General features: G+C 40.4%; 1 protein-coding gene across 3 annotated transcripts in view; it reads right to left on the minus strand.

Annotated features, from left to right (window-relative positions):
- Positions 1-1674: 1674 nt before the first annotated feature.
- IL12RB2 (interleukin 12 receptor subunit beta 2) overlaps positions 1675-26225 on the minus strand; it is a 34264-nt gene continuing 9713 nt past the window's right edge. For 2 of the 3 annotated variants that reach the window (XM_084636595.1, XM_084636594.1), the window contains exons 7-17: positions 25908-26050; positions 24393-24537; positions 21344-21423; positions 15875-16094; positions 14511-14702; positions 13350-13451; positions 13110-13265; positions 8222-8359; positions 6578-6665; positions 4220-4319; positions 1675-3906 (exon numbers count right to left, since the gene is read on the minus strand). In XM_084636595.1, coding sequence (XP_084492721.1) covers positions 3361-3906; positions 4220-4319; positions 6578-6665; positions 8222-8359; positions 13110-13265; positions 13350-13451; positions 14511-14702; positions 15875-16094; positions 21344-21423; positions 24393-24537; positions 25908-26050 — 1910 coding nt within the window. In that variant the 3' untranslated portion in view covers positions 1675-3360. The remainder of the gene's footprint in view (positions 3907-4219; positions 4320-6577; positions 6666-8221; positions 8360-13109; positions 13266-13349; positions 13452-14510; positions 14703-15874; positions 16095-21343; positions 21424-24392; positions 24538-25907; positions 26051-26225) is intronic. The other variant, XM_084636596.1, reaches the window with a different exon arrangement.

The following is a 26225-nucleotide window of genomic DNA, read 5'->3' on the forward strand; positions in this document are numbered from 1 at the left end:
TGATTTTGACACCAATGTTGTTCCTTTCTGGTTGCATACTTGCTGCTTCTCCCTTGTAATGCAGCTCTCGTGCCCCACTCCCACCCATACCCCCAGAAAAAACAAAAGAACTAACAATCCAGGACTTCTGCTGATGAACCCACATGTCGTTTGCATGGTAGCATTTTGTTTAAAGCAGTGGTTTTCAACCTGTTTACCATTGTGGGCTGCATATACAGCTCTGTATATTCTCATGTAGGCTGCATCCACGCTATATATATATACTCCCTATATGGCCCTGAGGATGTCACATGGGCTGCAGCCGTGTGCTGATTGGACCACAGGTAGAGAACCATGGGTTTAGAGATGGAGAGGGCAGTTGAGAAATGGATTTCTTTGTATCTCTGTCAAGGTACAGGTTCAAGTAGACAAGTGCCCAGAACCAGCTAGAAGCAAGGACTGGTCGTTTCTGAGCAGATCAGTGTTTCCCCATGGGCTGGAGAGTAAGTTTCCGTGGTAGATGGGGTCACAATTGGAGAACTGAACCAATCGGCACTCGGGGAGAGAAGCTATAAAATAGGAGTATGAGACCACCCAGTGGCTCACTGTATGATCCTGATGAGATGATACAGAATGGTGTCTCCTGGAGTCAGAGGCCAAGTCCCGATGCCTGTGATGACTTTGCCAGGGTCTTGCAGCCAGTAGCACAGCGCCTGGGGTCCTCCACAGGATAAGTCCTTAATACTGTACAGGACCTATTTGTGCCATATTTATAAAACTTGACCTCAAAAGTTAGAATCGGGGGGGGGGGGATATCCTTCATCTAGCAAAACAGCCTTTAAGTTTTAGGTAGAGGCTCCACCATGGATTCAGCATATTTATTTAAAATGTTTTAAGAGATTATCATAAATTTAGGCTTTAACATAATTCGTATTGGATTCAGATTTAATTTTAAACAGGGTTTTTAAAAAAAAAAATCTAAAATATTTAAATAAAAAATCCAATTGAAATAAAAACCAGGTGGTTGGGGTCCCCCCACCCCCAAAAGAAATCAATTATTTATTTATTTAACATCACCCTGGTGGGGGTGGTTTCTCCTCCTCTCCTTATGGCTTTGCCCCATCAGAGAAGCAGCCCCTTTGGTGGTGATCTCTTATGCAAATTTTGGAGAAGAGGCGTGCTAAGGGTGAGGGAGGAGCTGTCCCACCAGGGACACTTCTGGGGCGGCAGGAGCAGAGATGAGTCAGAACCTAGAGCCCCTTCCCCTGACACTCCCTCTGTCACACTCAGGTGCAATCCAGGCCAGTGAGGGGTTGTCACCTCCTGTAGGCTACCTCACAACACCTTGCTGCTGTCACTCCCAACCTGGGCCACTAGCAGCATGGAGGTCACATGGCTGTGGCTGGTCCAACAGCTTTGACCCCAGCAACCTGTCAGCAACACTCCAGTCACGCTCTGGCTTCCACCAGACTTAGTTACAACCTGCAGGGTGACCCCAATGCATGCCCAGTCCTGGAGTTCCGCAAAAACATGTGTTCTGCAATGTCCAGCCCTCTCCTGGACAGTTCAGACGTTATGGTTTATTGCTCCTGTAAAGAGTCAATATTTTACCATTTGTTAATTTAATTGGTGTTACCAAACAGTTCAGTTCACACATAGCACTGGATTGGTTTAGATTAAAAATAAAACAAGTTTATTAGTAAAAAAGATTTTAAGTGACTTCAAGTATGAAATAAAGTGAGATTGTTACAAGCAAATAAAAGTGAAACCACGTGTCTAAAACTTAAACTACCAAATTTTGGTTGAAGGCTTTGTTTTAAGGTGGCCTTTCTCACCCCCAGTCTTCCAGCACCAGGGTGACTGACCCTTTCCTTGGTTAGGATCTCTCCTAGAGGCCCAAAGTTGCTGGTGCCTTTGTTGTCTTAGGTGAAAGATATAGCGTGGGCATCTCTGCCCCATTCTTTTACAGTCTGATGAACCTTTGAAGTGGATTCTTCTGAGGGTCACTCTTCAAAGTAAAGTGAATTCAATCAGCAAAGAAGGTGACATGGAGTCTGGTGGTGAAGGAGGCTCCATGCTTTCTTCCCCTACTTGTGTTTGCTGAAATCCAAATGGTTTTGTTTCCTGCCATCTTCTCCCCCTACTGTCTTGAAGGCCCTGTTTACATCTTATATGTAAACTGAGGTAAACTCACAGTTCTTTCCTTAGAACAGGCTTGTTCAACCACTTTTGCCTAGGCAGAGCCAGCTGGTTTTGCAATATGTGCTAATATCAGACAGGGGGACTTCATAACTTTACATACTATATAATGCTGCGACGTCCATTTCACCATATTTTGACCAGCAAGTTACTAATTTTCAAAAGATACCTCACAAGGCATAATTTGCACAACGATTATTACAGTAATGCGTAGGGTGTGAATACAGGGATGCTTTCGATCACGGTCTCCCTCCACAAAAATAATCTGAGACCTCAAAGATGGGGGCGGGGTGGGCTGTCTAAAGTTGATGAGAGAGGGTTGTGTGGATCTGCCCTCTGTATTTCTTCATTTTCAAAGGTTTCAGTGTAGCCATATTCTGCACAGGTACAAGGCAGGGAGGGGCAGCCTTTACCCCACATCAGTGGTTCTTCAATTTATTTGATCGCATCCCCTCCTCCCCCACTCTGCTTTGTGTTTGCAGTAGCCCCCCCCCCACTAGCACATATACCAATTTAAAAAAAAAACCATGCAACTCTCACTAAATATTAAAAACAGTAAGGCACTGATTCAAACAGAGCCATTTAAGTTTAAGGGACTTCCACCTTACCACCGTCCTTCAGCTCTGAAGGCAGTGTCACCACCAGCAGCAGTGCAAAAGAGTGGCATATTGAACAGCTGCTAGGGTGTAAGATGGATGCCCTGTCTCCCTCAAACCTCAAGAGTTCGTCATAGCTGTGGGTACAATCTGCACAGTAAGGGTTTTTTCCCCCTAAAGCTTCTCATACACACCCAGAATACATTCAGTGCCATTTCCCTCCCTCACCCAGTTAGGGAACCTCTGCTCTACATTAAAATGGAACTTTTGGCAGTTAATATATAAGTATGCTCTGCTGTAAGAACTCTCAACTTCTTATCTGTATGAACATGTCACCTACCTCAAAAGCAGGTTCTCATAAGATCCACACAAGAAAGAGATGTAAAACATGTACTATCTCACAAAGTAAGACACAAAACACAACTCGAACCATTTGTATGTTTAGATTTTACACCTTTCCTTTAAATTTCATGAAGTGGATGAGTTGGTACTATCTAACTAAATACAATTTTGTGATTTGTGTATTTGACTAAAGTGCACAGAACCTGGCCAGAATACCAAAAAACAGACATACAAGCTGGACTGCTTAGTCTGTGAAAGAATTGCAGTCAATTTTTACTGCATCCAAAGTAAGTTTCCCTCCACAAGAAAACATTGGCATCAGAACAGAAGTTGCTGGGAAAATGGAGAAGGATTTGCATTCAAATTCATTGCTTTCTTCATTCGTGTCCATAATGGGAGACAATATGTTTGAAGGCAAATAGTTCACAGTCACGTCTGTAAGTGGATTGGAAAGGTGCTCAGAAACCGTTTGAACTTGCTCTGTTTCCTCCAGTACTACCTTTTTGTACAAGTAAGGCAGGTGACACTTATAATTGTCTCCATCATCTGGTGAGCTGGGGGCCAAAGGTTTGTACTCAGAGTTCTTTTCAGTGGATTCCTGTTTCTCGACGCTGTTTTCTATTGTTTGCCAATCATGACCTTCACTGTTTTTAAAGTTGTTGAAGCTGGGTATGTCCTTGAAAGCCATTGGTTCCCTTTTTATGAAGACTTCCTCTACTTCTATAGTTTCAGGCTCTTCAAAACTGCTGAAGTAGCTTAGGAACTGATTGGAATCTAAGTTCAGCTTATCCTGATGGGTGAGGAAAAATATTAATTATTCAGATAGTATCTTCCACCTTGTCAAAATGCAAATAGCTTCCACACAACATCCTTTCTAATACGGCTACTCCTAAAAATAAGTTTCTGCATTGTCCTTGTATCAGGCTGATATGTGATAATCTTAACAGGCCATAAGATTCACAAAGTAATTTCCTGCAATCAGCCCACTGATAATAAATTCACACTTTTTTTGTACCGAGAGATTATGGACATGTATGGCCAAAATCATTTTTAAGGTGAGCTTGACAAGCTTAGTATAAAAATAATTTTGAAAGGTGACTTACCTCTACAGAGGAGTACTTTTTAGCCCACGTAGAGTTAGCTGGGTCTGGAATGGCTTTTCTGTACCACTGAGGTACAAGGACAGAAAGGAGTGAGCATAATCTACAAACAAATTGAACATGTTGGCATTACAATCACAATTGCTAATTCCTGCAAATGTAATGGCTTCAAACTATATTGCATACACCCTCATGTTTAAATCTGACGTATTAAATTGGGACACCACACAATGCCGAGATACCAAATAATCAATATTTTACTTAGTGTAGACTGCTTTAGTCTGGACCAGTAGAAATTCCAGCCTGCCAGTATTTGGTAATTTGCAATTTACTTTGTTGGAACCTGTATTAAAGCAATTTAGTTTTAAGATCAATCTGGATAAAACTGTTGTGATGTTGACTGGTAGGTTCTCAAATTCTTCGCTTTGTTAACATCTGTGGCTGCTCTCTCAGCTGAGGGCACCTGCCAACCTACGCTCAGACGGTTTGCAAACTCAGGGTCTTGCTATTTATTGCTGCTCCTGGATTCCCCAGATGGCAACAGTGACAAGAAATCTCTTATTCAGTTTTCAACTGGCCAAGACATGCACTTTTTCCTCTCTGATGTGGACCGCACATCTGTTTACCTCAAAGCTTGACTATTGCAGAAACCTCTGCCTTGAGTTGACCTTGAAGAAGCTAGTCTGGAATGCAGCTGTTTGACTTGTCCAGGTAAACAGGAGCACTCTTACACCTGTGCTCTGTCCCAACTGCCAGTGACTTTCTCAACTCATATATGACCACATTGAACCCTAATGGAAGATGCATCTCTGTCCAGGCTTTCCATTAGATGGACTTTCAATTTAAACCATGTAAAGTGTACACTAATATTGCATGATGTACACCCCTACAAGCCAATAAACTGTCTCTTCCCATCCCTGCTCCTAGTGCTGGGATGTAAAAAAGGGTCCTCAAGCATGTTTGTCTTAGCCCCAGTGACTCTGTGCAGAGCACCTGACAAGGCTGAACTTTCACCTAACAGTGTAACAATAGCTTCTAGAGGCTCCAGTCGGGGATTGGGGGCCAGGGTGCTAGGCACTCGTGTGTAGGTATCTAACCCCCCCCCCCGCCCCAAAAGTCAATTCCTGCCCCCAAAAGCTTAGAATCTAAATTTCTGGCCAGTTCTATTAGGGATTGTAGTTCAACTCTACATTCTGGGCTGCTGTTTTCATATCCTATCCTAATTCTTCACAGCTGCAAACACTACTCTCGCTCCTGTGGCCAAGAGGACAAGGGACTGTTTCTGAGACACTGATTCTGCATCATAATTTACCACAAAGTAGACAAAACACTGCAAGTAGCTCCCACCTGTAATGTATCACCTCTGTGATGCTGCTCCCTTAGAAGTATAGGAATTGCCATACTACATCAGACCAGTAGTCTGTCTAGCTAGTATCTGCTAGAGGCCAGCAACAGATGCTTCAACAGAAACTCATGCAGTAAGCAGTAATGGAGTGGTCTGTCTTCAGGAAGTTTCATCCTAACTCTGATAGTTAGAAGTTGTCTTATGCTCAGAAGCATGAGAGTTACATCCCTTCCATAGCTCTTGTTTTCATAGCTCCTTACTAAGGTAATGCTGGATATTTTTGTTAACCATATAGACTGAAATTTGCTAAGCTGGAGGCCCAGATAGTGACTCTTCTGATGTAGCTCCCAAACTTCGTTGTCTCTGCTGTTATCATTTTGTGGTGGTCATTGAGTCAACAAGCTAGTATATAATCTACTTTGCCTTTTAACTTTAAGTATATCTTAAAAAAAAGTGGACCCTTCAAGTTTTTTAATGAATTAAATTCGGAAGGTAGCTGATATAGGGAAATCCTTGTGGCATCAAAACTGTTCTGTAACCTCAGATAATTAGAGAGCTCTTCTGTTCTATGACCTATATTTTGTTCTGGTCTCTAGACATCTATTATTTCCTTGGTGTGTGTTGCTTTATGAAGACAAATTCCTCCTCCTAAGAGTTTTCAGTCTAAGGGCTCGATTGTGTTCTCAGTGAAGTTAACAGGAGTCTTGTCATTCATTTCAGTGGGAGAAGGATTAGGTCCTAAGGGTTAAACTTGAAAAAAAAATTATATATAGGGGGTCTGTGCGCATTCTCAATTGGTGCATTTCTGAACCTGCATCTATTTACATGTACAAATACCTAACTTTGTGCTCTGTTTTTATTTAATATCATTTATGCATTTTGTTTGGCATCTTATAAATTTCAAGTAAAATTTCAAAGACGTTTAGAACAAGTTGTAAAAAGACATGATTATACATTCTAAAGAAAACTCTACTTTATTTTTGGAGTTCAGATATGATCAAAAAGAATTCACTTACGCTTTTTGAACAGATTGCACAAAGCAAATGCAGGTTGAAATGCCGAAGAAGATGCAAGCAGCCGAAACAATAATCCATTCAGAAGCACCTGCAAATCCAGCAAATCCATGTTGATAAACAGCAACAATCAGGTTTTAAATATGCTAACTCAACTGTGTGGATGGTTTAACTATGATAGTCCTGGGGTATGCTCTCTTGCTCATAAACTAAAAAGAACTGAGTACATTTAAGAACTGGAATTTGGCACTGCTGAAATGCTAAGAAAAAAGAGTACTTTGTAACAGGGGGCTCTCCATTTGGCAATTTCACCCAAGACTGTCTAATATATGCAGCCCTTTAATCTTTGTCTTGGGCCACTGCACTTAACATCGACATATGCAGCAAATAAACCTAGAGTCAGTAAGAGGGACTGTGGTAGCGAGCGCTAAGCTAGGCAGAAAAGCTTTTAAACAGTAAATATACTATGCTGTATCTGTGAAAATCAAAATTAGAGCTGGTCAGGAATTTTTCTGACAGACAATTCACTTTTTGCAAAATCATAATTCATTGAGGGAACATTTTGATTTTGCTGAAGTTTTTAATTTTTTTGTTAGGGAAACTGAAATGAAATATTTTGGTTTAGATCGATTCAAATCTGAATACTTCAGTTTGTCGAACTGAATCAAAATATTTCATTTAAGGTCAGTCCAACATGAATCTGTGTCTGCCTCAGCTGCCACAGTGCCTCATGGGAACTGTACTTGAGGTGCCTCATGCCCCCATTCGCTACAGGCCAGGCTCCCTACCTGGACATCTCCCATGATGCACCATGGCCTCTCCTCTGAACTGCTGTGGTGCATGATGGGAGTCACATAATCACTGTACATTGTAGGAGAGCTGACAAACCAAAATGAAACTTTTTGATATTTACTAATCACAATTTTTCTGAACTTTCTGTTATATGTGTAAAATTTTGTTCTTTGACTTTCTGTCCCAATTTGGGATGAAAACAAATTTCAAACTATGGGAATTTCCCAGGGGTTGGAAAGTCTGATTCTACCAGCTCTAGTCAAAAAATGTAAAAAGGGGTCTGACTTTGTAACTGGCATTACAGGCATAATTGTGTGGAATACACACACAAAGAGAGAAAATTCTGAATATAGGAAACATCTGAAATAGCTGAGAATTACAGGAATTCAGAAATAATACTATTTTATTTTATTTATTTACTGGAGTCAGTGGGAATTTTGCCATTCTCTTCAATGTGAGCATAATCAGGCCCTACTTTATCCCTAGCTTAAATATGTAAGTAGTAATTTGAGGCCAATGGGACTGTTTACATTGAAGTCTGTGCCAAAACTCCTATTACCTTCAGTGAGGTCAAACTTGCCTTACTCGTGTGAACAGTCCCACTGGGCTCAAATTACTACTTGCATATCCTATTTGTCTCTACAGATGTCTTGGGGGAAAGTGGGCAATTGGAAGAAAAAAAACACATGCACAATTTTATAACCAGCTGAAAATATCTGATTATTTACTCTCTGTAAGGATTAACGGGAGTAGGTACAATCCAAATCTGTGTGAAAGGGCTGGGGAAAGGGATAGGCTAAGGTGTCTTTCTGCTAGCTCCTCACACAAAGATCTTAAGATGAAGCTATTCGTTACTTTCTAGGTAAACCAGTTCCTCGTTCCCAATAGGGCTTTCTCCAGCCATGGTTGAAGCTGTCATCCACAAAACATAGTTCACACCATGCTGCAGGTTTTTCATTAAAAATGAATTTCTGGAAGTTTCTTTATGGATGACTGAAAAGAGTGAAAAAAAGAGAAATCAACAAAGAATGCAGTGTTTTTATTTCTCTTGTTTAATTCTAAAGAACTGAACCATCAATTCTCCATCTCACTTCTTGCTCCCTTCCTCTCCTTGTTCTCCAAATCTTTTCTTCACTGCTTTCTCCTACTCTTGGCTACCCATCTTTATTTTTCTTTATGACCTGTGCTCTGAACAGGCTCCTCCTTCACCAAGTGCCCTGCTTTCTCCTCTAAATCTCTGTGCAGCTTCTTTCATGAAGCTTTTTCAACCCAGATCTCTGTCCCCTTTGCCCTTTTGAATCTGAGCCATTGTCTTGTTATCCTATTTGTCTGAATTAGATCATATGCTGCTCAGGGTAGGGACTATGATTGCTATGTTTGATAAGCACTAAGTATGCTTAAAGGACTTCGTAAATAACCATGTCCTGTACATAAAGAATTTAACAGTACCATTTTCTGCCCTACTTTAACTGGTGTGATTCCTAAATTGTAAAGGAACACTAAGCATAGATTAGTAGTGTTCATATTTGAGCAGCTACTTTTACTTTCTATCGGCTGCTCCTGCAATGAGCTCCAAGAAGGATGGACTCAAATTCCCATTTGGAGCCCTACTTCAAGTCAGTGCAGCTCCATGTGGTCACAGGGGTCTGCTTATGCAGCATTTGTAATAGGACGTGGTGGGGCAGGTTTACAAATTATATAAATGTGCTTTCATTTTCTACCCCAATGATTAAGGCTATGATTCTGCCATGGAGGTCATGGATTCTGTGACTTTCCGGGACTTCTTTGGGGGCAGGACTGGAGCAGCTGTCAGCCCCAGGGCTGCTAGAACAGCTGACTAGCGGCAGCCAGCCCAAGCCACTGAACAGCTGACCAGCAGGCAGCCCCAGGGCCACTGGACCAACTGACCAAGGGCTCAGCCCCATAGCCTCTGGAGCAGCCGTCCCCTGGAACAGTGCCGCAGGAACAGTGGTGGGGCTAGAGCAGCTGCAAGTCCTGGCAGCACTCTGTCCCTCCTCCTCTCCTAGGTATTTTTAGTAAAAGTCAGGGACAGATTGTGGGCTTCCATGAATTTTTGTTTATTGTCTGTGACCTGTCTGTGACTTTTACTAAAAATCACCTTGCTCAATCGGTCCTTCAGCCCTTGTATAGTTTGCACCGATCACAACACATCTGCCATTCTTCTCATATCCTGGCCTCCCTTCTCCATGTACGGCCATGTCTTTTCACAATAAAATCTTCCCATCTCTTTGGAGGTCAGCCGAGTGGTCGTTTCAGTTCCCATGGGTACCACTCAGCAACAGCTGCAGTCCATCGATTGTCAGTGAGCCTCACTATATGCCTGACCCATTGCGTTTTACTATGCCTGCTCTCAATAACAACGTCTTGCACTTCACTCTGCTGTCTGATCACTTCTTTGGGAACTCGGTCGCGGACTGAAATTCCCAGAATTCTTCATCGCCCTCTCCGTGACAGACAGTTGCTGCTCCTCTGACTTCATCAGCGTCCATGTTTCACTGCCATACAACCTTGCTAGCAGTACTGTTGAATTGAAGAGGCTGGCGAGTGTTGCCTTGTTGATTTTTTCCTTAGAGAACATCCTCGATAGAATTGGAATGCGCACCAGCCTGCTTTCTTTCTTCGCAAGAGTTCACCTTCCTGATTGTGGAGCGTGTTAATTTCTTGGCCCAAATAGACATATTGCTCAACTTCTATTTGTTCTCCCTTGATTTGTTATCTGGGTTTTTGGCAAGGTATCAGACTGCATAAATTTAGTTTTGGAGCAGTTAATTTTCAGTCTGACTTGGCTGCTTTTTGTGTTGAGTTCTTGCAGTATTTTCTGCAGTTTGATAGTATTTTCGGCTATCAACACTTACTAAAAATACTGTGACAAAATCTTAGCCTTACCGATGATTCATTACTAGTTTTTCTGAATGTAAAAAATCCCTGCCTGTAGCTCCAAATGGATCAGAAGCCCCCAGACCACAAAGTGGTCTGTTCACAGGATTAGGAGCTAGCTAATAGTTGCTCATTGAATAGATCCATAGTGAGTGTCCTATATCTAAGCTTTTATTATTTTATTAAATCTCATCAAAATCCCTGTGGTAGCAAAACTATTCCTCAAACTGTGAACTTGGATGTAAATCAGTGCAGACGGTGGCATGTTTTCTTCTAGCCCTGTGGTTCTCAAACTTGTTCTGCTGCTTGTGCAGGGAAAGCCCCTGGTGGGCCGGGCTGGTTTGTTTACCTGCCGCATCCTCAGGTTCGGCCGATCATGGCTCCTAGTGGCTGCGGTTCGCTGCTCCAGGCCAATGGGGGCTGCGGGAAGAGGCGCGGGCTGATGGACGAACTGGCTGCCACTTCCGGCAGCTCCCATTGGCCTGGAGCAGCGAACCGTGGCCACTGGGAGCCGCGATCGGACGAACCTGCGGATGCGGCAGGTAAACAAACTGGCCTGGCCCGCCAGGGGCTTTCCCTGCACAAGCGACGGAACAAGTTTTGGGAACTGCTGTTCTAGACAATAGCGATCTTGTATTGCCCCATTACAGTAGTACATGAACACCTCATAATCTTTTAATGTATTTATTCTTTCAACACCTGGTGAGGGAGGGGAGTAATACTGGCTTTTTTTTTTTTTTTAACTGACAAGATGTTGAGGGACAGAGAGGCTAACTGACTTGCTCAAGGTCATACAGGAATTCTGTCAGAGCAGGCAACTGAGCCTACATGTCTCAAGTCCTAAGTTAGTGCCCTAACTGCTGTCCTTCTCTGTGTTAGCTATTTGTGTAGAAATAAACTGCATTTACATAAGGAAGAAAACCAACTGGATAAAGCACAGAGGACAAAATTAAAAACTAAACTGGCTCCTATAAAATTACTTTAAAGGTGAATGAGAGTGTGTGGGTTTTTTTGTCTGCTTCTTTCTAATATATTTTTAAAAAAGGGCCTGAATGCATTTTCTCAGGAGGCTGTTGGGAGTAAGGGGGCCGTGGGGGGGGGGTGCTTTTGTTTGTTTTTTAAGTGGGAAGTGGTTTTTGCTTTTTTTTTTTCCTCTCTCTTTCTTAGAAACAATAAATCGTCTCTCTGTCTGTTGGCAGAATTCTTGGCTGCCTCAGAAATGTGAGCTGGGAGGGTTCTCATTCCATAATGTAGGAGCCAGCTGGCCAAATCCTTATCCAAGAAGTTTTCTCCAATTCTTTAGTTAAAAGGGGTGTTGTTAAAAAAGAAAAAAATCCATAGTTTTAAGCAGTGACTATAAACTGCTTCCTCTCTCAGGTTCCAATTCTGCAAACACTTACATTCTTAACTTCATTACTATGTACTGTCCCATTGATTTCAGTGGAACTACTCACAATAATAAAGTTAAACTCATGCACAAGCAGCATCAAGGTCTCAATTAGGTTTCGCTTCCTTGGTATCTCTGATGTCATAAACTTACTAGTTCTCTGGTCACCCAAAATACCTGGGTAGATAAGACCTGAATTTCATTTAAAGAAAGTCAAAAGAAACATGTCTTCTAGGCCATCTTCATACATACTTAATGAGCAGAAGACCCACCCCAGCATCATGGAGGTACTACAGGCTGAGATTTGTGGCCTTCCCACAATGATTAATTGACCTAATCTTACCCACAGGTGCTGTCAATAAGAAACTTGAGAGCAGAGAAAAAAGTGGGATTCAGGGTTTGTTTTGTTTGGTTACAGTGTAAAAGGTGAGTCTATATATGGTTTATAGCCGAAAACAGAATCAATAATGAAAAGAAGCTATGTAAAGACAAAGATGTGTGACTGGGGAGAAGATATTTGAGAGATACAGTGTTCTAAAACAGTAAAGGACCTTGCAGTTGAAGTGATGCAAGTAGGAGTAAGGAGAACAGAGGGGCATGTGTGGCTGCAACGAGGTAAGTTTTTTTTGTATTAATCTTGAGAACCTAGAAAGCATACAGAAGATTTAACACTATTGTGGGTGTAGTAAGACTTATTGCAGTACAATGATTACTAGATATTGCCTGATGACTGGATATTTTTATCCTCTGCATATCACTGGTTAGTGGTGAAAGATCACCCTTGCCTCAAAAGATGTTTATGAGATGACATTTTGAAAGGCATATTTGTGTTTTAAGAACTCTGTTGTTGCGGTGCCTGGATACAATTGAGAAAGGAATGTATATGGGTTTGTCTCTTCTGAGAGGGGGTGGTGGATATAGGAATTACAGTGTTCATGGGATAATAGATGATTTGCACAATAAGAAAGTGGTGTGTATGTATGTATGTATGTATGTATGTATGTACTGCTTAAAAACTTCATTGGTATGTGTATATCCTGCATGATTTCTGGGTAAATCTGTTACCTTATCCAATCTATAACTAAAAAGGACTACATCAATTACTGTTTAAACAACTTTAAGTAGATAATTCAAGAGTAGCAGTTTGCACAGATATCAAATAGCATTAGTTTATTCTACTTTCGTCTTGCTAGTACAAGTGACACATTTTTTAAAAACTGACTCTCCAGTCCCTTCTGCAGATATTTTTAGTAGAGAGGGGCCCAAACCAAAACCTGGAATCTTTGGCTCCAAACTCTGGGGAAGTTCAGCTCTGGAGCCAAGCCTTGTGGCTTTTGGGCCCACGTGTATCTTTCTGAATGCGTTTTTTCTCTTACCTAGAACAATGGGGTTCATATTTTCAAATGTCCTGTACAAGAATAGGGTTTATGTTCTACTTATTTTTTGCCAGATACCTACCATAAACTTTAGGGCCTTCCTCTGAGTTTTTCTTCTGCAAGTATATTTTGTAGCTAGTGATACAGCCCATTTGCTGGTGGCCTGGAATTTCTTCCCATGAAACCCAAACACCATCTCCTTTTACTGCTGTATAAACCTGGGGGCCAGCTGATGGTGCTGCAAAACACAAGATTTTCTTTTAAGGACAAATGTTTAGGCTAGTTTAAACAAAACGTCTCAGACTGAATAGCCAGAGCTTGCCTTCCTGTTTCGAGTATCCTCTAGCTGAAGCCACTTGCCCAGTTCTGTTCCTATAAAGTGCAAATACGTTGATGTCATAGCACACATCATGCTTTATGTTCTCTGAAACGAGAGAGATTGGATATGTGGTCAATTGAAATATTATTAACCCAACTAACCATCTAAAGTGGAGACTAGTCTTCAATTTTATTGCATGTATTCTTCACATTGAGCAAGAGGCTCTTTATGTTCTCCTCTCTGGCAGCTTTGCATCATCTCTCTGTTTGTGTAAGTAGCTTTAATGTTTGTGAAAGATGTCAAGCTAACAGTCCTGAAGACTGAAGTCCTTTATATAGCCATGGAGTGGGTACAGCACAGGCCACCACAGTGGAAGAAAAGTCAAAAGTCTGAGGAAAATCTCTTCAACCATTTTTGAGTAATGGGAAAGCAGAGGAGGAAACAAGCTGTTACACGGTTCACAGCTTTAATATATATGATAGATGGCTGCTGTAGCAAAGCCAAATTGGAAGCAGTGCCAGTGATGGCCTCCTATCCCATATTCATAACCATGGAATATGAGCACCTTCCCACTAGAAGGGTCTCCGGGGGTTGTGAGATGCTGCTAGTAACTCACTCTGCTCCTGGAGAGTACAAGATAGTAGTAGCATGAGCTTGCTTGTTGTTTTCTGATCTACTTCAGAAACAGCATGGTCCTTACTCCTGAAAAGCCCAGCCAACAAGGTACAGTCCTAATACAGTATATTAGAAAGACTATTTATAGCTGTAAAAAGCAAAGTATTAATGCCTAGATGGTCCTTCAGCATACTTTGTACTGATTCTGTGGTACTGGTGGGATTAATGATAAAGTTGCCTTGTTAATCTGTTTGTGTTCAGACTTTGTGTAGCACTGTTCTTAAATCATCTGGAAGGACTACTACATATGGAATGCGAGAGAACTGACACAGAACAGTCCATTTACCAGTTACAAACATACAAGGAGTCACTGACAATCTTAGTTGCGCTAGGTTAGACTATTATATAGCAGCCACTAAATATTTTTTAAATGCTTTAAATACTGTAACTGTTCATCTTGGTCTAGTAGAAATTAACAGTGAATCAGATGGTTCCTAACAAAGAGCTTTCTAATTGGAAGGAGAATCCACTTCTAAACTGTACAATTACCTGATATTGTTGTCGACAAATTGGATACTGGAATTTTTATCCAGTTCAGATGGGGTTCAGGGCTACGTGTCTCTGCCCATTCCACTATATATCCATTGATGAAGGCTGCGGATTCAACGGGAGGCTCCCAACTGACAAAGATGCTGTTATTCCCCATTGGTTTAACAGAGATGCTTTGTGGAGGAGGTAAATCTTAAAAAGGAGGAAAAAAAACACACAAGTTGCCTGTTACACTCCCTTAAACAATATGACTTATTTGAATCTGTTACTCATGGTCTGTTGTATTTTGACTTGTGAGAGGACACATATCCAATCTACTGCAGTTGCTGCCTTTCTTCATCTTAGTGCTACACGGTGTGCAGAATCCTTCATCAGAGGGAAAAGCTCTTTGTGCTAGTCTGATTACTAAGCTGCTAAAACAATGGGGTTTGTTCGTTTGGCTGTTTTTATTGCTATCTTGTATCATGGTACAGCAACCGGAGCAGTGCTAGCTTTACACCTTTATCCCCTTGGTCTTCACATGGCTTCTACCTACCAACCATTCTAATACTGCCCATGCTTCCACCAAGAGTCTGGAACATGTGTGATCCACATAATAGTAAAATTTTGCTTTCAGACACAGGGCCACATTACTCTCTTCTGCAGGGAAAAGCTGTGGGAGGGAAGCTGGTGACGAAGGTGGGTTAGGAAGTTTCTGTCTACCACTGAAGTATGACCATGCCACAGATCTGACCTTGGTACAACAAACATGGTTGAGGTGTGTCCACGCAGCTGCTTTTTTCACAATACAGCCATGTATCAACTGTCTCTAGCCATCTCAGGCAGCCTAAATAAAGAGGGCCTATATCAACACATTCTCAGCAGATATGCCGTACTGTCTCAGCTGGGGAGAGAGTATCTAGAAACAGTAATGCAGAGCAGAAAAAGCAACACGTGGAGTAATGCACCCTGTGAATATCCTACTGCAAAGTTAGGACAGGGCCCAGTAGGGGATCCTATCAATAGTTTAAAAATAAGCATTACTCCTGGGCTACAAGAAGGCAACTATGTGCCAGCCTAGGCTTCAGAGAAGGATGAAACCTGGCTAGCTGAGTCCAGCTGCTGAATATTAACCATGATACGTGGACACAATGTGCTTAGAGCCAATCATATTGCTCATTAATTACAAGCTCTGACAAATTATAGCATATACAGCAAGCTTCATAAGCACTAATCTTAACTGTATAAAGAGGTAACAGGGCTTTGAATGACCTTCTAGTTTAGGCTGCTGTAGCACAAAAGCTGAATACTTCAGAACGCAGAGTTCTGCTCTGCTCAAAAGCAAGAGCCAATATTTCTCGTAACTCAAGCAGTAAAGGTGTTACCTAAAATACTCAGATCAGTAATGATGGATGTTGGAGGTGAGTTTCCTTTTGAATTATGAGCATAGACCATTATGTTATAATCCACCTTGGGGAGGACTCTTGTGTAGTGGGTTTGTGTGGTAATGGTCACGTTTGTTGTTCTAGGACTCGTCTGGTTTAGTGCTTGAAAGTCCAGTATGTAATGCAGGATCTTTCCTCTTGCTTCTGACTTGCTCATAACCTACGAAGAAATATACTGTATTACTTTTCCCCATTATTTTCCTGGCAAGATCACAAATATTCAAAAACAGGAATTTGTCAAAACTGTTAAGAGCACCTTGCACTAGCACTGTTCAACTGAAATTAGTTAACTGAAGTGCTTCAAGAGACTTTGGAAAGTTTTCACATCTGCTCTTGGATAAAGATGTTGTTAGCTGTCTGAGAACTACACATCTTACCAAAAGCTATGGCTAGCAGTTCACAGGAGCGTCTGGTGCCTTTACAATAGCCTGTGCATAATGCAAGTACAATATAAAGGTCAATATAGTAATAATTAACTCAACAGTAAAAGGTACAATGCCTAAAAAAATTACCATAAACAAACGTGCCAGCAGAAGAGGCTGTAATAACTGATGAGGAATCATGTCTAGAAAAATACATGAATTCAGATCAAACATTTGGAATATAATTGGGGTGTTTTTGTTTTTATATACATAAAGGCTTTTCATATTCAAGATGTACCAGAGCCTTCTACACAGTAACATTCTGTTTCTGAGAATTCTGTAATTATGAAACAAATGCAGCAGCTATTAAAGAATCAGCATTGGATGTTAGAAAAGATATTATGAAGACTGGAGAAAGTTTATGAGGATCCTGCCATTTCCACTCTATCAAAAACAGCAATGAACTCTTCCAGCAGATACAAACAGAATGAGATACAACAACCCTAGATGACCTTGTAAACTGGAGTAATAGTAATAGGATGAAATTTAATAGTGAGAAGTGTAAGGTCATGCATTTAGGGATTAATAACAATAATTTTAGTTACAAGCTGGGGATGCATCAATTAGAAGTAACAGAGGAGGAGAAGAACCTCAGAGTATTGGTTGATCACAGGATGACTATGAGCCACCAATGTGATATGGCCATGAAAAAAGCTAATGAGATCTTGGGATGCATTACGCGAGGTATTTCCAGTAGAGATAAGGAGGTTTTAGTTATACAAGGAACTGGTGAGACCACACCTGGAATACTGTGTGCAGTTCTGGTCTCCCACGTTTAAGAAGGATGAATTCAAACTGGAACAGGTACAGAGAAGGGCTACTAGGATGATCCAAGGAATGGAAAACCTGTCTTATGAAAGACTCAAGGAGCTTGGCTTGTTTAGCCTAACCAAAAGAAGGTTGAGGGGAGATATGATTGCTCTCTATAAATATATCAGAGGGATAAATAGCGGGGAGGGAGAGGAATTATTTAAGCTCGGTACCAATGTGGACACAAGAACAAATGGATATAAACTGGTCATCAGGAAGTTTAGACTTGAAATTAGACGAAGGTTTCTAACCATCAGAGGAGTGAAGTTTTGGAACAGCCTTCCAAGGGAAGCAGGGGGGAAAAGACCTATCTGGCTTTAAGATTAAACTTGGTAAGTTTATGGAGGAGATGGTATGATGGGATAATATGACTTTGGCAATTAATTGATCTTTAAATATTCATGGTAAGTAGGCCCGATGGGACGTTAGATGAGGTGGGATCTGAGTTACTAAAGAGAATTCTTTCCTGGGTATCTGGCGGGTGAATCTTGCCCACATGCTCAGGGTTCAGCTGATAGCCATATTTGGGGTCGGGAAGGAATTTTCCTCCAGGGCAGATTGGAAGAGGCCTTGGAGGTTTTTCGCCTTCCTCTGTAGCATGGGGCATGGGTCACTTGCTGGAGGATTCTCTGCTCCTTGAAGTCTTTAAATCATGATCTGAGGACTTCAATAGCTCAGACATAGGTGAGAGGTTTATTGCAGGAGTAGGTGGGTGAGATTCTGTGGCCTGCATTGTGCAGGAGGTCAGACTAGATGATCATAATGGTCCCTTCTGACCTTAATATCTATGAAAACCCCTACTGTTGAAGGGAAGTGTGCTGGTGAAAGCCCCATCTACTGATGGAGAGTGCTGCAATTACACTGACACAGAATCCTCCCAAAGTAGCATCAGGCTTACAATTTTTGTTTTTATATTTTTGCCTTTGCATCAAAAACTGAGACTTCAACTTTTGTTATGTACTTTTGTTATGAACCTGCTATCTTCAGTTTTTTTAAAGAATCCATTTAGATGGCATAGGCATATCTTGGGTTTTTTTTTTTAATTTATTTATATGCAGACACTAGAGCGATCAAAGGGACACTACTCTGTAGCTTAGATACCAAATTACAATCTGACAACATTCTCTAGTTACCTCATTTTTATTATTGTTCATAAGCCCGTTGCAATTTATACAACAAAATATACAGCAAAGAGATGTGGGCTGAAGTTCTATGGCCTGTGTTCTACAGGAGGTCAGGCTAAATGATCATCTAATGGTTTCTTCTGTCCTTAAAATCTTTGCCAAGATAAATACTAATTCTATGGCAGAGAACCTTAATTATATAGTAATCACAGAGCAATCTCTCTACCTGTCTATGATTTCTACAGCTTTGCAAAACTTTTAGCTCATAAATGAACTATTTGAGGTGCAATTATACCTTTAAGAAAACATCCTAGGCAACTCAGTAAGGCTGTACAAACCACTATCTTATCCCTGCTACAGGATTTTATAGGTTGGTTTCAAATTATACAGAAAGGTCATCATTCTGTTAAATTACTTTTCCTTAAGGGAAACAAATATATAAAACTTTAATCCAGCTTTCCCTCTCTGTAGAGGAGAAGAATGGAAAGCTGGTATTTGTGGGACCTGTGGTAAAACAATGGCTTATGTCCTGGGTGGCGGTTCCATGGAGGCTAACACACTTTGTTTCCCAGAGCTGTGTCCGTAAGCTAACAAACCTGAGATCAGCAATGTTAGCTGACTCCATTCAAAAACCCAGAAAAACAATGCAATTATTTGCTAGATAGCTTTGTGTGCATCTAAAATAACCCACTGTGTTTCTGCTTCTGCTCAAATGCATCTTCTACCAGGTAGCTACGCGTAATTAAAGTAACGCTTATGGCTAGGATTTTCAAAGGAGTTTAAGGTAGTTAGGCACCTAAATCCCATTCAATCAGATCAGTTCACTGGGAATTGGTCACCTAACTCCTCCTCCTTTGAGAATCCCCATTGCAAAGTTGTGCCATTAGCTGCTACCTTAGCTTCTCTTCAGTGCTGAAAGGATCTCTTTTTTTTCTTTTTTTTTTTGAGAAAACGATTAATTAGATGCTGCTATCCAGGGAGAAGGAGAGAGGGAGGTGGAAGTCCTGTCACTGAGAAATATAAAGAAGAAAAATCGCTGCTCATGTAATACCTGCAAAAAGATATTCTACCTGTGCTCCCCCTGCTGTGGAAAATTACTAATGAACACCATCTTGGGATCTGTGACAGTTCTGGAAGCACTGATTAGAACAATAGAAATAGTAATTCCTAGATCTGTCTGTCTGCCTAATGAAAGAAAACGGATTCTTGTGCCTCCTCATATACAATCTCCCTGTTGTAAGTTTTTATAATATGAACATACTACGTGTGGGCTTTCGCTTGTCCATTAAAGGCTTGATTTCAAGCCCACTGTCCTCCATGTAGTCTTTCCATACAAGCTTTGAATCAGGCCCTAATTCAGCATCTCCTCTGATGGCAGCTGGGAGAGTTGTCATTTCCTGAAAAAATATACCAGCACATCTTTCCTCCTTTCCAGGAAGGGGTACAGTCTGATGTGCGTGTATTCCTTATAAGAATAAAGAATTGGAAAACAAACTCAGGAAATCGGAATGACTTCAAGAACAGCTGCTGTGCCTACCAATCGTCACTACTGTGGTCTGTCACTAATCTGAATGACAAACTATCTGTTTGTTCAGTGCTTTTCACATCTTCCACATCTTGCTTCAGAAGCTCAAGCTGCCTATTTTAAGTAACTCAGCCACTGTTCCTTCCAATACCCATTTCAAGGTGAGGTAACGTTTTTCTGATTCAGACATCTATTTATAGTAATAGTCCTCTTTGCTAGAAAATGACACTCGTATCAACAACTGTCCTTTAATAACAAATTTTCACTTCCTCCAGTTTCTGGAATAGAGGTAGGAAGGAAGTACAGTAGCACCCTAAGCATTATTTGAAAGCTTATTGAGACTGGTTAACTTAACTCATTATCAGAAAGTAGCTGGTCAGCGGTGGCACTTCATGTTGGAGAAGGCCTGAATATATTGCTTTTAATTAGCAGAAGCATATTTGTTGTGACTAGAAGTAGCAGCTACTGTGTCAATAACTTACCAGATACAAAGGAAGTGTTACTACTTCATATAACACAAGGACCTGGGAGTCACCCAATGAAATTAATAGGCAGCAGGTTAAAAACAAACAGAAGGAAGTATGTCTTCACACAGCGCACACTCAACCTGTGGAACTTGTTGCTAGGGTAAGTTGTGAAGGCCAAAACTATAACAGGATTCAAAAAAGAACTAGATAAACTCATGGAGGACAGGTCCATCTTGGCTAATAGTCAGGGCTGCAACCCCATGCTCTGAGTGTCCTAGCCTCTGATTGCCAGAAGCTGGGAGTGGATGATGGAATGGAACATTTGATGATTGTCTGTTCTGTTCATTCCCTCTGAAGCACCTGGCATTGGCCACTGTCGGAAGACTGCATACTGGGCTAGATGGACCACTGGTCTGACCCAGTGTGGACATTCTGATGTTCTTAAATTTTGAAATGCCCCATGAAACTTTCTGCATTTTAGAAGATCCTCAGACTAAGATGATATAAATAACACCACAAAAGATATTTCAAAGTATGTCTCCCCACAGCAGGGATGAGAGTTGAAATGTTGGGGAGGAGGATGAGAACATGGGTATTGTCTCTCCTATCTCTGTGGAAGGAAGAGGGAAGTAGTGATGAAGAGCATTCCTTTTAAAGGAAAGGGGTGGGAAACCCTAGCTGGGACACTTTTACTCCCCTTATCAGGTACTGCTACTCGTACTCCATCCACTGGCAGGAAATGTTGGAACCCCAAAAACTCTTCAGCCAGGAACTGGCTCCTCTTCCTCCTCCCTCTTCACATTCCCCTGCCTGGTGAGTCTTTTGCTGACCTGATCAAAGAGGAGAAGAAAACTCACAGGTAGCTGGATTTCCTCTCCTTCTTGGTCAGTTCCCTTAAGAGAGGCAAGGAGGTAGCGCTCTCTCTCTGCTCTTAGCAGGGGAAGAGCAGCTGTGTTTTTCCTTGCTCTGAGACCTTTCTCTTCAAACACATGGTAAGACACAGTCCCTGCTTCAAACTTAACTATATGCCTTTAAATTCACTTAGATCAGTAAAATCTTACCTTCCAAAAGAGCATGATCTTCTGTGTTTGGGAGTCCATATCCTGCCTTATGTACCAGACATCTAACAACCCACTTGGCACTGGTTGGGGGAGAAAAGATGTGTAGAGTTTATGACTGCACTTTGATACAAATCTGCAAAATGTTGAAAGGTATGAGGGAAAACAAAATTAAACTGAAACAGAAATGTTTTTTAAATTGCACAAAACCATGCAGCCTGGAATTCCTGAAGGGACCCTTTTGAATTTTTCATCTATGTATGGTACTTAGAGTCTAGGGTGAGAGGCAATTTAGAAATGTTTCTAGATGAATGGCAATATAAGTACTACGACAGGTAGGTTATGTTAGTGGTGTGATTAAGTACAAAAAACCCAAGATTCTAGGGCATCCACCCAAACCATAAAACTCAGATACATTCTTAAGACTACATCCTGCCATCACTTGATCTATAATAAAGTGCTAACAAGATCAGCTGCTAATAGTTGCATAACACTTGGAGAGAGTATACCGTTTCAGCACTAAACCAATTAAACTTGTGGTTATGCCACAGCACTCAAGCACTGGATGGTTTTTTATTCTTACTGGCGCAACATCTGCAAACTTTTCTGTGACCACTCAAGACAGATCAACAGCTCCATAGATAACATTCTGGTAGGGTTTTTCTTGTACGATTTATATCTATTTGTGACTTACTTTCTTGGTAGAAAGAACACTTGTTCTAAGCTTAATGGGAATATACTGTTTCTTATTATGTTACTGAAAATAATAAATGTTCATAATAATTAGTGGTGTCAAAACTTGCAGTTAGCTCAAAGAAGAAAAATGTTCATGAAAGACCTTTTAAGATTTAGCAGAAATAAGATATCTGATAAGCTTTGGCTAAAGTTTTTAACAAACCCACAGTAGCAAAAATCAAGAAAATTGAGTGTGGAGAATGTCCACCAACTTTTGGTCTATGTGCTCAGGTAGTTCAAAATCAGAAAAGTAGCAAGATAAGAAGAAAACTAGTAAAACAAAAGATACTACAGATTGGTTCTTCAAAACTGATTTCACTAATGTATGCTTAAAGAAAAACACCACAACTCAAATAAGAACAAATTGTTACTAATAACCCTAAAACAAAAGCAAGGAGCTCTTGGATAAATCTGACTGGAATGTGACTGGGACTGCATGCAAGGAGGAGATAAATTCTCAATATAAGCAATGCTAAGAACTGTTGCCCGTGATCACCTGTAAATCTCCCACAACCTTATTAATCTTAGCTAAAGGAGGGAAAAAAGTAGGATTTAGTTCTCCCAATTCTAAGCATTATTAGACAGTGAGAGGGGTTGTTTTTCTTTCTTCAAAGAATCAAAAATGAATTTATCAAACTCAAATATTCCTCCTTCAAGGCTATTTTCACATACATCCTATACAAGGTGCTTGAATGAACAGAAATTTCAGAATGGTGCTTAAATATAACATGTCCCATGGCAGGACCAGACCTGTAGAGACCTGAAAATAAGTAGCTTTTTAAAAAAATGCATTATTATATTAAAAGCAGAGCTTTGAATTCTGCACATTAGTTACTTTAGGTAGTAATGTAGCCATTTTGTACCTATGACTTCTCATTCACTACTCCCATTGAGATCAGTTGTAATGAGGCTAGAGCATACTTGTTGATTAGTTTGAGATTCTTATTTCACATTTAGCTGGGAAAAAGACAAAATGCTTCTCCCCGCCCTAACTGAAATCCTAACATTTAACTGAAATACTATAGCAACCCAATGTGCGTACAAAGGGTTACAAGAAGGAAATTGTTAGTGGGGAGAAAAGTTCACACTTCTCTCTTGCATCAGTCAATGCTTCATACAGAAACTGATGCTGTCAATGGTGGTAAATTGCATGAGTCACAGTAAGATCCAGTAGGTTTTATAGTAACTTACAAATATATCAAAGGTATGTGTAAGATCAAAGGAGTTGGTGCCAAATTAACACAACTTTGGGAGACAAACTTCTGAGAAGTCTTCTTCTTTAAGAAGAACTGAAAATCCTGTACTATGTGAATTTCATAGGGGGTAATTTGAAGTCAAGCAAGCAAACACATGACCTGATAGTGAGCATCACACATCTTATATTAAAGCTGGCACAAACTGATTAATACTAATTGTCTTACTATGTGTTCCTGGAAACTGTCACCTATTCCTACAATATGGAATAGTGGCAACATCTCCTGTTCACCTCATACTTTACTGTGTGTTTGTTTGACTGTCAGAACACATGGCCAGATTATGCTCTGTTACAATAGTGTAAGTCTGAAGTGACTCCATTGACTTCTGGATAGAGCTGTTGAGAAATTTTCCAATAGAAAATGCCAATTTGGTTCAATCAAAATGTTCCACAGAAATATGTCAAGTTAGTTGAAACTGACAACAGAAACCAGGCAGGTTTCTAATGGAAGCCTGCCTGGATTTCCTGCCACCATTCTTGGCCTCTTGGAGACCACCTGGTAGACTGATCGGTAGCTGAGAGCTTGAAAGTCCTGGCTTTCAGGAGTGCAGCTCCTTGGCAACCTCTGCTCTCAGGCTTGTGGCTCATTGGCAGTCCGGGCTCCAAGGGTCCCCAGCTCCAGGGCAGTATGTCAGGCAGACAGCCCCAGAACCAGGGCTTCCAGGTTCTCAGCTCCTCAGCATTCTTAGGAGTCCTGGCTCCTGGGCTCCCTGCCTGTGGGCTCCTGGGCTTCAAGAGCCTTGGAAACATTTCAAAAAGAAAAGCTGAAGTTTTATTTCATCTTGATAATAAACAACGTTTTTGGAATTCCTGTTTTGCAGGAAACTTCAGAAATTTAATTTTTGTTCCATTTCCAAATGAATTATTTTTTCTGACATTTTGGAATTTCCCAATGAACACGAATTCCAGTTTCCGACTAGCTCTACTTTTGAATTTACATGGCCGTAACTGACGATAGAATCTGCCCCACACTTTGCATTTGTTAATATTAAACTGTTCTCAAACAATTTCTAAATACATGTTAAACAATGGATTAATGTGGCAAACTGCATATTTTATTACCTGCTTCTGGAGTCTGTATTCGAAATGTGCTCCAGTCACTCCATATTCCTCTGTTAGGGTGAAATTTGCAGCAAACCTGAAATTCATACTCTGTATGTGGCTTCAGATCATGTAGATTGTATCTTGTAGAATTTAAAGTTTCAACCTTTAATTGCATTAAATGTAAAGCATATGTAATGTTAAAACTTAAGAGGAAATAAAGGTTGAATGAAGTAATGCTATGAATTATGGATAATTTCTATTCTGCTTGAAGCCTGTACTTTTACCCAGGGTTTTCAGAACCCAAAGCAGTGGTAACTTAATGGTTTTTTTTCGGTGGTGTCAGGAATAAATCAATGGGGATAGCTCCTCCGTTTGAAAAGTAATTGGTACAAACAAGAGTGCTTTTACCTAAAACTACCTTTTTTTTTAATTAGGTCTTAATATATACTGTTCCGAGTACCCCAAGCCCAGTTACCCAAAGTCTGAGATGATCACCAGTCAGACTTCCGGGAGCCCTTCTTCTGTCTGATTGGGAGTTTAGGTGTCAGCTCCTTGCCTGAAGACAAGTTTCCTTGAACTTCTCCAAGGTGTATTATTTTGTCTAACATTTTATAGCTAACTTAAATAAAGCACATAACTCATAGTGACTCCTAGTGTGTCACCATAGTAACTCCTGATGGCTCACTAATTTTCTAGTTTTAGCAAACTGCTCATTACTGTAGTACTGTCAAGTTCTGGGGTTACTCACTGAAATATGAATTTGGGAGTTACAACTAGCCTCACGTAGCAAAAAAAAATAAAATACAATGCTTAAAACCAATGGCAAACTAATTCAGTGCAACCCTGAATAACCTTTTCAAAAAGAAAAGTGTAATGAATATTTTGGCTTACAGTTTTCCTACAAAATTCTATAGTTAATAACCTGAAGATAACAAACTCTTCCATTGTTCACAAATTCTGTTCTCAATACTTTATATGATTTGTACTTTTTAAAAAAACCCTAATGTTTATTTGAGGTCCAACTTGGATCCTGTTAAAGTAAAAGGAAAAACTTCTATTGACTTCAATAGGAGTTGGATGAAGCCCTTCTTCAGCTTAACAAGGGTTGTAGTTTATATCTTGTAACTCTGAAAGCATAATTAAAAAATTTCTGACTTTTGTTGAGGTGTAGCAAGTTACTTAATATATGTCTGAACACAGGGCTATGTCAGACATGAGGGCCCTGATCCTGAAAAGATACAAATAAATATTTGACTTCACTGGGGCTATTCATATGCATAAAATTAAGTACATGAATACGCTCTTGCAGGATTAGGGCCTCACATGCAGAAAACTTCAGACCAAAGATGGTGTTTATGATGGATGTTTAATTTAAAGTTAATAATTTCTGATATGGATTATTGCATTATCCTAAATATGGTGCCAACAAGAAGAGATGCAAATCTGAAGAAATAAAACCTGGTAAAAATAATTAAACAAAACCAAACATCAATGACCAGCTTTTTTTTTTTTCTTTCTTGAAAGAATTATTACCATATTCCAGGAGTGACTGTTAACCGGTCGATATCTTAGTCGAAAGCTTTGTGTCTGTTGTTGATCCTGCCACAAGACAGTGCAATTTGTTTCAGAAACGTTGTCAAATTTCACTAAAATATCTGTTGGAGAATGAGGTTTCACTAAAGCAAAGACCCCAAAAAAAAAAAAAAAGCCAGTTAGATATGCAATGTGATTAGAAATAGTTGTGTAAGATATGATGGAATATAAATTTCCAGTAAATTTACACTGGGTCGCTTGCTTGTTTATTCATTTATTTAGATTGCTGTTACTTTACAATAAGAGCCCCCATCCAAA

Source organism: Lepidochelys olivacea (assembly GCF_965140295.1).
Source record: "Lepidochelys olivacea isolate rLepOli2 genome assembly, chromosome: 8".
NCBI classification, from domain to species: Eukaryota; Metazoa; Chordata; order Testudines; family Cheloniidae; genus Lepidochelys; species Lepidochelys olivacea.